The 14,317-nt window shown below is 36.8% G+C and overlaps 2 protein-coding genes across 4 annotated transcripts in view; one reads left to right on the top strand and one right to left on the bottom strand.

Moving 5' to 3' along the window:
• Window positions 1-381: 381 nt before the first annotated feature.
• On the top strand, window positions 382-13,851 carry LOC5579494 (ras-related C3 botulinum toxin substrate 1). 3 transcript variants are annotated; one of them, XM_001647742.2, is made up of 4 exons: window positions 382-550; window positions 1,189-1,304; window positions 1,403-1,635; window positions 11,249-13,851. In XM_001647742.2, the coding sequence occupies exons 2-4, from the start codon at window positions 1,189-1,191 to the stop codon at window positions 11,485-11,487; spliced, it is 588 nt and encodes a 195-aa protein (XP_001647792.1). In that variant the 5' UTR covers window positions 382-550; the 3' UTR covers window positions 11,488-13,851. The 3 variants fall into 3 exon arrangements, with proteins under 3 accessions (XP_001647792.1, XP_021708351.1, XP_021708359.1); XM_021852659.1 differs by lacking the exon at window positions 382-550 and adding an exon at window positions 685-1,022; XM_021852667.1 differs by lacking the exon at window positions 382-550 and adding an exon at window positions 1,034-1,128.
• Window positions 393-14,317, bottom strand: part of LOC5580230 (microtubule-associated protein tau) — a 171,077-nt gene continuing 157,152 nt past the window's right edge. Inside the window, exon 10 of the mRNA XM_021852570.1 lies at window positions 393-629. The gene's annotated coding sequence lies outside the window, so the exon portion shown is untranslated. The remainder of the gene's footprint in view (window positions 630-14,317) is intronic.

Raw genomic sequence — 14,317 nt, 5'->3', positions numbered from 1 at the left:
CCATAGGATTTTTTTTTCTTTACTTCACTGTGCTCAAAATTTTTGTTAACGTTTGTCCTACCCATGATTTAAAACGTGGACGCGCCTCTGATTCTCATAAATGCAAATTGGTCGAAATATGTTAAAATCGCATCACATGTGATACTACTTCACTACTAGATTACTGGCACCGTAACCCTATATTTAAATTTGTTATAGAGGTTCAATAAGTGCCTTCAATATAGCACATGCACAGGCACTATTCATGTTGCCGTTTTCCAACTTTGTGTGTTGGTCTTGTATCATAGCTTATGTTTGTCGGGACGGCCGTCATGTTGCAGTGGTGCAGCACTGTACACCTTAGCAGAAATTGACATTTACTACTTCCATACGCCTCACATACATACAGCTGCTTTTGCGGAACTGAAGTGGTGGTGAAGTGATCAACATTTTTCGGGAGCATTTGATTTATCCCGATGACCTCAAGAAATTGAACAAATAAGATTATTGTGTTTGTTTTAAAGTATTTATTATTTGTCTATTTGTTTGTAACACAAAGCTCTTACAAAAAGTAAGTTTCTGCACGCCAAAACTCAACTCCACCCTTGGCTCACGTAGAATTCAGGCGTTGTCAATGCATTTTGTTCGTTCTTCATTACACCGTCGTCCAGTGAAGTGGAGAATGTGAAAGAAAGAAAGAAAGTGAAAACCATCTTCATTGAAAAACATGACTCAAGCGGTGTTGGAGTATAGCCTTTTAATAGCCTATTTGCCTCTAATGCACTCTACTAATAAGTGTTGAATGATACCTTTGCCCACACACTAGAACAGTTACCATTGACGATCAATGCATGCTGCGATTAAACCAGTCACGAATCATTTGAAAAGCGAAATTGCACTTTTCCACACATAAAGCTCTTAACAGTTAATTGGCTGAAAGCGAGTAAGATTAATTAAAATTTCCTCTTTCGTGGCGCATTTTCATTCGTATAAACCAGAAAATGTATCGTGACCCGGCAGCATCTGCATTATACCAGCAAAAAGTACATTGATACGAACTGATGCATCTCATTTGAGATTAGTAGTAAAAATAGAACTTTCGCTTTTTTTGGAATCGATTTATTACTCAATCACCTACAGCGCTTGAATGTAGGAAATCAGGAAAACTTATTAGGAAATATCTTACACAGTTTTATTTTCATTCCCCAGATGGCTTCAGGAAGACCCATCAAATGCGTTGTTGTTGGTGACGGAACGGTAGGGAAGACATGTATGCTCATTTCTTATACAACCGACAGTTTTCCCGGCGAATACGTTCCCACGGTGTAAGTTTCAGATATTGGTATGCTCGAAAGAGCACATCACAAACAGTGCGCTTGAGTGGTCACACTGGTTTCCGTATTAATTGTAATAATTTCCGCAGATTTGACAACTATTCCGCCCCAATGGTAGTGGATGGGGTGCAAGTTTCACTCGGACTCTGGGATACCGCTGGTCAGGAGGATTACGATCGATTACGACCTCTATCGTATCCACAAACGGATGTATTCCTCATATGCTTTAGCGTTGCCAGCCCGTCTTCTTTCGAAAATGTTACTTCCAAATGGTATCCAGAAATAAAACATCACTGCCCAGACGCACCAATCATACTTGTCGGTAAGTAAGAGTTCAGGTTTGCGATTAGTTTTACCAAAATCAAACATTTATGTAGGGCCTGCACAGCGGTTCCGTTTGGTATAATTGTAGTTGGAATCCGTAAACACTCAGTTTCAGATTAGCAGCAGGGTTGCCACATTTAAGAGTGCTTCGAGAAGCCCAAGCAGGACAGTTCGGTTTTGCATCGTCGGATAGGTTTCGCGCGTTTTTTCGTCGCCGGAGAACTTTTTTTTTTTTTCCTGTTTCGGAGCGTCTTGCTGGGTAGTGCTTCGAGAAGCCCAAGCAGGACAGTTCGGTTTTGCATCGTCGGATAGGTTTCGCGCGTGTTTTCGTCGCCGAAGAACTCTTTTTTTCCTGTTTCGGAGCGTCTTGCTGGGTAGTGCTTCGAGAAGCCCAAGCAGGACAGTTCGGTTTTGCATCGTCGAATAGGTTTCGCGCGTGTTTTCGTCGCCGGAGAACTCTTTTTTTTCCTGTTTTGGAGCGCCTTGCTGGGTAGTGCTTCGTGAAGTTTTGCTGTCAGTGTCAGTTTTGTGTTCAGTCGAGGATGGATTACCAACCGGTGAGTTCGTTTCATGCTTATGATAACACATTTTTTCTTGAAAGCGTAACTTTTATGTAATATTAAAACAAACTTTGTATGGTTCGTCACTATAAGTGTCGGCATTGTGCTTTTTATACAATTTCAATATACATATATTTTTCTCTTTTTGACATTATTGAAAAATAACCTTTGAATTGTTCGACATTGTGAATGTTGACGTATTTTTTAAAACTTCTACCATATCGAGACAAAATGCACAGTAATACTCATATGTAATTTTCAAACAAACTTTGTATGGTTCGTCACTACAAGTGTCGGCATTATTCCTGTTCATATAGTTTAAAATATATACATGTAATTTTCAGTTTTCGCCATTGATAAAAACGTCTTTTGAATTGTTCGACATTATAGATGTTGACGTATTTTCTACCAAAAACTTCTCGAGACAAAAATACAAAACTAGCTTTAAATATAAGTCGTATATTTCCCCCTTGTCCATGGATCGCATCACCGACCAGAGGTGACTCCCAGATCTTTTCCTCCCTCACTAATAAACACCCTTCCCGTGGTGATTGTGGAGATGCAGAGGTATTCTCGGTCTCTAGAAGCAACAATCATTACACCCTAACATTCCTGCCCCATCCCAACTGACTGTAAGGACTTGGCCGGCGCCGTTATTGATCAATAATATTAGATCTGCTAAAATTGCACTTCGAGAGTAAGCGGAAACTCCCATCCCTTATTCATTTGGATCGTAGTGCAATTCTTACCAGTTCCGATCAATCACGGAGTAGCAACCATTGACATGTACAGTCAGTCTATGCTATGCTATGCTAGCAGCAGAGTTGCCACATTTAAATCTGTATATTGTACTTCAATTATCTTTTTTTCTGTATCCAAGAACAAAATATCTGTATATCAAATCTGTATGCACCAAAATTGAGAAAGAAGTTAACATTATGCCAGAAATTCATTAAAATATCAACCATTTGTAATAACATTGCGGAATCGACACATCTAAGATAAAATTTTATGGTTTTCAAAAATACAAATTTTCATTTTTCAAAAAAATCTGTATAAATCTGTATAATTTTGGCCAAATTCTGTATACAGAATCGGTATATCTGTATATTTCCACAAAATCTGTAATCTGTATATACAGATTCTTTATCACAAAATATTCGAGAAAATCTGTAAAATACAGATAAATCTGTATATGTGGCAACCCTGGTTAGCAGCTTGGCACGATGTCAAGAAGAGTTGTCGAATTTGAAGTATTTGATCAATCCAGTTGGTAATCATTATGGATAGTCCATGATTTCCTGAAGCTTCAAAATGGTATCAAAAATCCGGGGTAACATTGATCAGTTTGATTTGAAGATTCAAATGTTGCAAGTTCTATATTAAAAAAAGTACTGCATACTCGTGACTATATTCTATATTTTGTTTTCTGAAAGTTTTGAGCATGTGTTAAAAAAATGTTTAGGCGTACTTTTGATTTGACTGATATGGGGTATCATTGATCATCCAAGTAAACAACGTTTGATCATATTGAAAATGTCGTTGCTTACTTAAATCATGGACTCTGAAGCTGAATATGAAGGCCGAACTCTCAAGTAATATATTTTTTGAGCTGTTCAAAAATTAAAACATCTTGGAATATGGAATACCTATGAAACTTTTGACAACGAAATAGTTTTCAACAATGTCATTTTTAGTAAATGCATTTTTCTTGCTCATATCGTTTGCAGAACTCATGTGAGACATTATTCTTCGGTAGTGCCGTTCATAAGCATAGTAATCATTGTTTTGAAAAGTTGTAAAATTTTCGCATGAACAAAACTCAATTTTCACGAAAACCTCATTTTTTTCAACTTATAATACTCCCGCATTGACCAAAAGCTCATTATTTGAAACCTTCAAGTTGTCACAATGAGCGGGATACCAATAAATTGGTCAGATGAAGATTAGTACTCAAGGGTAATGCTGGATAAAAATTTAACTTTCAAACATCACATTTAAGGTATGCAAGCCAAATGTATACAAGCATTTGATTTAAAATAAAGTTTTCAGGCCGGCCATGCTGTGTGCTGTATACAGTATTGGACAAAACATTTCCAACTTTTTCGATTTTCCATACAAAATGACCAACTTTGGTAAGCTATATCTCAGTTATTTATGAACCGATTTGAATGAAATTTTCACAGAACATCAGATATAACTTGAATTTTAACATATATTTTTGAATGAATTTTCCAATCACGAGTTTATAAGAAATAACGGTTTAACTAAAGTGTAATTTTCGACGAAAAATTTAAAACTATTTATCTCAAAATCTGATCGCCCTACACAAAAACTGTCTTCAACAAACTTGTTCATCTCGTCAAAATTTCCAACTTTGCTGAAAATACCATGAAGCTATTCCTTCAATATGTTTAATTATGTCATTTATAAAAAATCGTCAAAAAATTCACTTTAGTCAAATTGTTACTGCTTTTGAACTTGTTATTGGAAAAATCACTCAAAAATATATGTTAAAATTCAAGTTATGTCTGATGTTCTGCCAAAATTTCATTCGAATCGGTCAATAAATAACTGAGATATAGCTTACCAAAGTTGATCATTTTGTATGGAAAATCGAAAAAGTTGCAAATGTTTTGTCCAACACTAGTTTTGTTTTTGAAAAAAAAATAAATTAGAAGATTAGGAACCTTGTCATCATATCGATGACATTCTTGATGAAATTCCCGTGAGTTCCTACATTGTTTCATGACACAATTAATCTGCCGGAGCTGTTGGATGTATCATAATGTACTTACTTCATCCTGACTATGCAGAACCGGGCAATGTTTGGCTTCGAGCGAAGATTTTGCTTGACAAGCTCGTCGGCGATTTTAACTGTTCGGGAGCGATGCATTCCCCACGTCCTATAAAAGAGCAGCTCACAAAAGGTCTTCGGCAGCCGGATGTTCCAGTTCCACTTACTACATCCGCAGAGTCGTTAAGGAGTGTTCCATCACTCACGCAATCCACCAGCCCAGGGACCATTTGCCAATTCAATTGATTCTCGAAACAACATGTTGCGTACAAACCTAACCACCGAATGTTTGCGTTACTGCTAAATATCCCAGGTAACCAGTAAGCACTGTTATAAGCGGTAAATGGGCTGTTCAACGGCATGTCAGTGCCAACTGGCAGCATATAACATTTTTAAATGCTTTTAGGCATTGTGATCCACAAGCCCTGATATTAGTCGTATACGGGTATATAACGCTATGTTACAGGGCTTGTAAACCCTGTGCCTATTAGCAGTACACAAGGGCTGTGAATGCTTATAAACGGCTTGTGACATGACGTTTATGACAACAAAGCCGATACAGATTTCTATCAAAACAAATGTAGATTCGATGATCAAATTTGGTTAAAATATATTTTGAACAGCAGAATGATTGCAGAAAGTAAACGATTCCGCAGCGGAAGAAATCCATAGAAATTCATGAGTAGTGGAAACACTGAATGCTTCCGATTTGCAACACTCCTGATAAAGAACTTTCTCATTCCGAACCATTGCAAGAACAGCGAGGGGAAATACAAAATGAATCATGAAAGCGTTTTTGGGGTTATTCCGCGAGATCATCTCATTGAAATCCTTCTTCGATTAGTTGTTAAGGGATTTAACTTCCACCATTATATACTGCAATGAAGTCCGTGGCCTCTTCCATGAGTTTGCTAACAACCTTACCGAGGCTATCTGGACACCTGGGTAATCTCTTATGCTTTAAATACTATCCTGGGCAAACTAAACCATCATTGCAGCAGTTGGAAAATCTAGGGAAAATCATGTAATAGGAGCCTCGGAAACATAAGTTCGAACCTGGATCACGTAACAAAAAAAATCAACTTCGATTAGGAACATAAAAAGGCACAAAAGGACGGAAAATAAACAAACATTTTTTTCCTTTTTCTTTGATCTATTATAAAATTTTGACACCTCTCACTTCAGAGACTCGGAACAAGTAGGCCGTTTATCAGCCAAATAATTCGCCAAAAGTGGCTCTATAGCAGCCCTTAATTGCGATATAGTTCCAATAAGCCCTGATAGCCAAGCCTTTAAATCGACTATAGAACCAACTTGGTGCTATTTTATATAGCTTAGTGGTTACTTGGGATGTTACACTCGTTAGGTTGACATTTATAGACTGTTTTCACGGTTTATTACAAATCTACCGGCACAAAAGCAGTAACAATTTTAATCTTAATATTATTTGTTTACCAATGGCAAATATAAACTGGGATCTTAATTGACGTATAATATTTGATAGTATAATGTTTCGTTTTCATGAAATGAGGTCATGATTCAGGGATCCTGCTTCATGGTTTTATGACTCGACTTGCCACTTTTCAGCATCAAAATTGGAATCATAAATGGAGTAGTGTTTGATCCTTTGCTCGCGTTACTTGCTCCTGTGGGCGCGGGTGATGTGAGCAGGATCAATTGTGTTGCGCGTCGCTCGCGTGGCATGTATAAATAGTACCGTGATTCGCGGTTAGGGTCAGTAGTGTTTGATCCTTTGCTCGCGTTACTTACTCCTGCGTGGACGGGTGATGTGAACAGGATCAATCGTGTTGCGCGTCGCTCGCGTGGCATGTATAAATAGTGGCGTGATTCGTGGTTAGGGTCAGTAGTGTTTGATCTGTTGATCATATCTCTTGCTTTTGCGAGAGTGAACGATTAACACTTTATAGGCGTTAAACGGGTTAGGTGTGAATGTATCATGGATCGCATCACCAACCGCTGGTGACTCCCAGATCTTTACCTTATCCCACTAACCCAATATCCTTTCCATGACAACTGTGGAGATGCAGAAGATTCTTCGGTCTCTAGTAACAACGGTTGTCTAGCTAACATTCCTTCCATTCCCCGATGACCGTAATGACGTGGCCGGCGCCGTTATTGACTTTTAATATTTGAGCTCTCAATTTGTGCACATTGAAGAATGGTAAGCTAATCCCAAGCCCCATTCATTAATTCCCTGTGCAACTTCGATTGCTCTAGTCAATCACGGAGTAGCAACTACGAATTGTACGGTCATATATGCTCATGCTCATGCTCAAAAGTGGAATCATAAATGACAGGTATTTTAATACATGAAAAGTGCATATGTTTTCATGACCTGTGTTCATGATATCAGAACCTGCTTCATGATTTCATGACCGAAATTGTCACTTTTCGTATCAAAATTAGGAATCATAAATGATAGATGACTAAATCCATGGATAGTGCTTATGTTTCCATTCATTTTATTCATGGTTCCAGCATTCATGCTTCATGATTTGAGGATTTCAATGGATTACCGGCTTTGCTCTTGACCACAGTTGTAGCCGTAACAGTTGATCAGCAGGAGTTTTCTCACTTTATTTTGTATGGGGAAAGGCATCTAACTTCAAATATCTTGTTAATGGAAGATTTAATCGAAAAAAACATTTAGTAGGCATGTTAGCCATCATCATAAGTCGTTAGATGCATTTCGCCATACACATATTTTTTCCGTTACCTTCTAGCGATTTTTCGTGCGTCGACACTAGCGCACGTGCGTTACTATGCGGCGAGTAGCGAATCAGGGCATACATGTAACCCATTGACATTTTTCTTCGCTATAATTTGAAAACGTAACGTACAGCCGGCGTTACAGTAAAATTCTTCATGATTTCATGACTTTTGGTCATGGTGTATTTTCATAACATTAAAACACACTTTTCTCCTGAAATCATGACTCTTTCTCCTGTTTTAGAGTACCGCATTTTTACCCGTGTAGTTGCCTCCATGGACCGCGACGGAAGTCGGATCTGCAAATAAGCAGCCGTAAGCACGGCCTCGCCCCTATATCGCTTGGGTAGACCAGCAACGAGGAGCATCGTCGTCACCATCGATCGAGCCAGCGATCGATTTTTCCGTTCGGCTACACTGTATTGTAATGATGTATATGCTGTTGTGAACTGCGCTTTGATCACAGAGAACAGACGTTCATCTTTAATCGTCAGCGTGTATAAAGCTTTGTACTGGCCATTTCAAAGTATGTCGTTATCTCCTGTTGCACGGCGCTGTTGTCAGAATAGGGAGGCTTCAATTTTGCCGCTTTATACACTTTGGCGCTTGCTCTGTGCGCTAATGAATGTTGACGTTCACTAGCACCATCGTGCGGTCGAAACGAATTTGTATGTCGGGCTGTCTGCGTTGGCGGCGCTGATGATTGGCTCTTATCTTTACACATGATTTTGATGAAATTTTGTTCGAGCCTCAATGTATGTTCGCTGTGCTTTGATGTCCTCCTTGACAAAGAAGTAGCGGAATTTGGGGCAAGTGTGCCATAGGGGCAAGTGTGCCATAGGGGCAAGTGTGCCACACCTGATTTTTATAAAAACTACAATCTATATTTTTTATTTGAGCTTAACAATATGTTCCCTTATAGTTCATTATACAATGGTCAAAATATGACGAAAATTACTTTAGTTTTCACGTATTTACATCGATTTTTGTGAAAATAATCAAATTTCAGTGGTTTTTTTATAAGATTTCGTTGTTTCTAAATAGCACGGTGAAAGGTAAATTAATAACGAATTTTTCAAACGTACTGTACATCGTGAAGCTATACAAATGTGTAAGTAATTGTGGCATTTGAACGAAAAAAATATTTAGTTTTACACACGAACCCGATTTTGGTTGAAATCTATACTTTTTGGGGCAAGTGTGCCACCTATTTGGTAAACAAAAATAGTTGGAGTGAAATTCATAAAAATGTAAGCATCATCAACAAAATCATAATAATAAACCAAAATGAGGCTCCAGTAGTGGTTTCTGAAGTGTAGAAGGGGAATAGAGAACATTTTTGCTCCCACAGTGATTTTTTTTCTCCAAATATTCGATAATAACACGATTTAAGGCGTTTTAAAAACTATTTTGCTTATTTTCATCAATATTTTACCTACAAATGAACTTTAACACTTCATTTTTTGCAAAAAATAAAATACTAAAATCACTAAGGTGAGCAAATACCTTTAAACTCTAATATGTGTTGCTTATCTTGACAGATAGGCCTATTTCGTCTGCGACTTACAGACTTCTTCAGTGTCGAGTGAAGAAGTCTGTAAGTCGCAGACGAAATAGGCCTATCTGTCAAGATAAGCAACACATATTAGAGTTTAAAGGTATTTGCTCACCTTAGTGATTTTAGTATTTTATTTTTTGCAAAAAGTGAAGTGTTAAAGTTCATTTGTAGTTTTAAACGTACTCTAATAATCCCTCCCAAAGTTTAATATAAAAAGTGTAGTAATATTTTACCGTTATATAGTGCTGATCTAGTGTAATATTAATACAGTTCCCCCGTTATTAAAGAGTAATTCATATTTCGTATTGAATGGAGACAAAAATACCAATTTTAGTTATTCGAATTGACTAGTAGAGTTCCGCATGTGATGAACCTTGTTATAAAGCATCCCCTCATGACGGTAAACTTAAAAATATTTTCAAAATTATCAATTAGGCTCTGCTTTGTTAGCAATATTAACAGGAAATAAAGAAAATTTCATTACAAGTAGAATTACATGAATGTTCAATCGGTGGCCGTCTTGCCCCATAAGGGTGGCACACTTGCCCCATAGTGTTGAAAATCAGGTTATTTTGGATGATATTTGAGGAGCTCCAAAACTAATACTTTTTGAAATTATTTTCTTTTTAAATGACACAGTGCTTATTAAAAGATGTGAAACTAACACCATGAGGCTGAATTGGTGGTTTTTTTAAGCTTTAGACAAAGTTAGAAAACAATTTGCTTAAGGTGGCACACTTGCCCCAAATCCCGCTAGCGCAACTCTTTGTTTGCGTACTCGCCTCCACCATCCAAGCGGAAAAACGAGGCTCTCGGTTGAAAAGAATTTCCGTATACCGAACGTACTTCTTCACTTTCTCCGGCGCTTCTGCTTTCTTCTCTAGCAAATAAACGGCGGTGCAGCGGCTGAAGTCATCAATCATCGTCATCCAGAATCGCTTCCCACCTGGCCTCGTTGTTCGCATCGGCCAGCATGAGTCAGTATGGATCAAATAATGTGTATTACAGAATTTTCATTTAAATATAATCATCAGGGACCATTTATGAATCACGGGAAAATTTTGGGAAAAGAAAAGATAGAGCCATAATTTTAGCCATCAAAAAAATTAAAATTTAGTGTGGAGTTGCAACATGTTCTTTCTCTTCTCTTTGGCATTAACGTTCTCATTCAGAGCCTGCTTCTCAGCTTAATGTTCTTATGAGCACTTCCACAGTTATTAACTGAGAGCTTTCTTTGCCAAAGTTGCCATTTTTGCATTTGTATATCGTGTGGCAGGTACGATGATACCCTATGCCCAGGGAAGTCAAGGAAATTTCCATTACGAAAAGATCCTGGACCGACCGGGAATCAAACCCAGACACCTTCAGCATGGCTTTGCTTGGTAGCCGCGGATTCTAACCACTCGGCGAAGGAAGGCCCCAACAACATGTTATCTATGTGATATTATCCTGTTACTCGTTTTTGCTCGAAGGGGATAACATAGGAAGCCCGATCGTATTCTTGTCACTTTTGATTCACTTTGGTAAAGTTTTTATAAGCCACTGTGCCCATATTTTACCATAATATGCGTCATATTGAAGTGCTTCTTATTGCAAAATTTTATCTAATTCAGCCGAAAAAAACCCTCCATACCAAAGTGAACCATGGAAGAGCCCAGGTAGCTCTGCACCTTACTACTGGTACTTCCATCATACTCGAATTTCATGTTTCTTAAAATTCGAAGTAGTGTTTTCAATTTTAGTTCATTTTAAATTTATTTCATCGTCGAAGCTTTCTTAGTATGTGGATATTGAATTTAAATAAAAAGAAATAAGTAAAAGAATTTTATATTGAATTGATTGCATTATGGATACTTTGGGCTTCTGTCATGTTTAATGGCAACCATATTTTTAAATCTTTATCATACTTCAGCTGATTTTACATTTATGCAAAAAGATTTTAAGTAATTATGTTTACTTCTTTCAGGTACTAAGATTGATTTACGCGAAGATCGAGAAACATTGAGTGCGCTTGCTGAGCAAGGTTTGTCGGCGCTAAAACGTGAACAGGGACAAAAATTAGCTAACAAAGTTCGTGCTGTCAAGTATATGGAGTGTTCAGCATTGACGCAGCGTGGTCTTAAGCAGGTATTTGATGAAGCTGTACGAGCAGTCCTTCGACCAGAACCGCTCAAACGACGCCAACGAAAATGTGTTGTGATGTAAACGGAGAATGTCTTCTTATGAGATTCGAATACTACCGACATCTCTTGTATATAGGATTAAGTAGTGGAAAACTGAAGAATCACAAAAAAATCATAAGCAAATTCCAAACAAAACAATATTCAAAATCTTAGTTTAATGTGTCTCTTCGTACAGTTTTAAAAATATAAAACAAAAGATGAAAATAAGTCCCTGAACAACCAAATATTAGGCAAACTTTTTAAACCGTTCTACCGTGGAAAAACATTCAGATCTTTTGAAAACATTTTTGTGCCATCGTAACTAATCACGATCGAATTGTAAGAACATGTTTAAAAGAATCCGTATACCTCACGCCTCGTTGCAACCAATTTTCATTTCTCATCTATCGTTAGAAGGAAGACTGTGTTTCTAATCTGATAGAGTAACAACCGAAGACAAAGTGAGAACACAAGGCACCAATTTTATGCTACCCATCGAAATAAAATTCTGCCAACCGTACGAGCGAATTATAAGTACATTTATATTTACGACTAATCCTAAAACAATAAACAAAGGATCGAAATCGGTAAGGCCTAGCTAGAGGGTTTATTGTTTACTGCTGTCCATTGTTTTTCAATCATTTATCCGATTGGCAATGCCAAAACCCATTTTGGCACTGGAAAAATCTATTTTGACAATGGCATTTTGGTAATGTCATAATCGATCTTGGCTATGTCTATGTCCGATTTGCATCGCCAAGCATGTATTGTTTTATAGAATCAGAAGAGACAACCATCCAAACTTAGACGATGAAAATGCTGTTACGTTATGTAGCTGCGGGATGGACGTCTTATAAGACAGTACATGGAATGACACTAACATGCAAAAAAATCAAATATATTTAAGTAGGACACCATGACATCATTTTATTGCTTTGTAATATGATTTCCAACATAACTACACGTACAAAACAGCTTTTGGAATACAATAGTTTTTACAACACCTTGATCTAAATTTTAACACCACTGGTAATGAGACTGAAAAGATAGAAACAAAAACTAGACGATGTATCCCAAAACCAATTCTAAACCTTCTTGTATTTTATGCCATGGCACCAACACAAATACCCAAACGATGCGTACCGAAAGACAAAGGGGAAGGATTAGGAAACGATACTAATGAGAGACAAAGGAGTAAAAGGACTGTTTGTAATGTGTTCTGCTAGTTTCGATTTTTTTTACGGGAAATGCAGTCATCGGTTTTTAATGCACATCGAAATGTGGTAACTTATTCGTGATTCCGTACAAAATATGAATTTCATTGAGACGCCTTTTTCGAGTGATCGCTAATCGTTGATCGAGTTAATCAAATATTGACCTCAATTATTGGCAGTTGCAAAACTCAAATTTCTGACATAGAATAAGAACATGTTGAAACGATTAAAGGTACCTAAATATAATTAACATTTTATTTTTGAATTGTAAAAATGGCTGAACTGTCCTTGTATTCATTTAAAAGTAAGCCAATAATGATTCGCAAAATATCCTCCTGTCAGTTGAATTCTCACTACAAAATGTATCCTTTTAATCCTTTGTCTTTTGTGGTAAAGCATGCCTTTGAGTAAACAAGATAACCTTAAAAACATTTTCAAATGCTGCTTTGGTTGAAACGTAAATAGAAAAAAAATGTAAATCTAGTCAGTAGTGCCCCTTGAAAAATAAACATAAAATTGAAACAATCTGATAGAAACCAATGAAGGCACTAATCAAAATATTAACAGAGGACAGCTATGAAAAAATGTCAATTTCTGGGTTTACTAAGTATGAAGAAGAAGATGACTTTCCGTTATTGAATACTCATTGTATGTATCCTTTAAGTGTGTTACAAGTGATTTTAATTCGTACGTAAAATCAAAACTGAGTTTGTCATATCATAAAAAAAATCATTACAAAACCACATGTGTATGGTATAGTGTTAAAAAGCTGACTTTAAATACCGATTCAGAATTAGGTGACCGTTTCAATAAACGCTCATCATTGGGTAACGGTTATGATTTCAACCTTGTACAATTTACCCATTTGTGAATGCTTCAAACAAATTATGAATGATCATCATCGGGAGGGCAATTAAGTATGTTAATAATAGAACTAATTTGTTTTGTTTTGATAAAATATGTATTTCCGTATGGTTTTAATTTTAACTACTCCAATTGACGTGTCACATGAAACAATGTACTCGAATGCAGCTTCTTATTTATGCTAAATGATTCCCTAGGTTTGTTTGTTTCAATAATTTAATTTCATTCGTAAGCATTTATAAACATTTCTTTTTATTGTATTGCTAATGACAGTAACATTTTCTATGATTGTAGCATATAACTATGAAATATATATATTTTTTTCCGAATGTCTCACTCTATTAAATTTTGCGACAACTACTTGATGACGTCATGCTATCTCTAATGTTTCTTACTGATAATATTTTTTTTTTCTAAACGCAATGTTACCGTTGACATACTTCAACCTATAAATAATTAGGTGCTGCTGTGGGAATGGCTTCGAAATAAGACCGAAACTTAATTGATTCTTAAAGCCGTACACCACGCTTCTGGGGTAAAATGGTTAGGATTTCTCATAGAAGATTTGATATATGGTTTCTAGCATTTTCATTAGCAATGCGCATGTGGTCCCAGAGACAAAATTTGATTCAGTAGAATTTTTAGAGAATTTTAGAATTTTCCATGCCTAATTTCGGTTGAAACAATAGAATTTCAAGTATTATTTCTCAGGAGCACATAAATGACGAGTCTCCAACCAAACCGTCACTCAGCTAATCGGAATCCTAGTGTGCTGCGCTAGCTTCAGGAAAATTC

Source organism: Aedes aegypti, chromosome 1 (genome assembly GCF_002204515.2).
Source record: "Aedes aegypti strain LVP_AGWG chromosome 1, AaegL5.0 Primary Assembly, whole genome shotgun sequence".
NCBI lineage: Eukaryota > Metazoa > Arthropoda > Insecta > Diptera > Culicidae > Aedes > Aedes aegypti.
Note: the sequence above shows the minus strand (reverse complement) of the source record. Positions and strands in the feature narration are given on the sequence as shown.

Excerpts from the sequence above, each read along its gene's own strand:
- LOC5579494 (XM_021852659.1), top strand. The coding sequence starts at position 981 with ATGTATCGTGACCCGGCAGCATCTGCATTATACCAGCAAAAA. Across the intron at positions 1,023-1,188 it reads CTGCATTATACCAGCAAAAA|ATGGCTTCAGGAAGACCCAT; the intron begins GTACATTGATAC and ends TTCATTCCCCAG. Across the intron at positions 1,636-11,248 it reads CGCACCAATCATACTTGTCG|GTACTAAGATTGATTTACGC; the intron begins GTAAGTAAGAGT and ends TACTTCTTTCAG.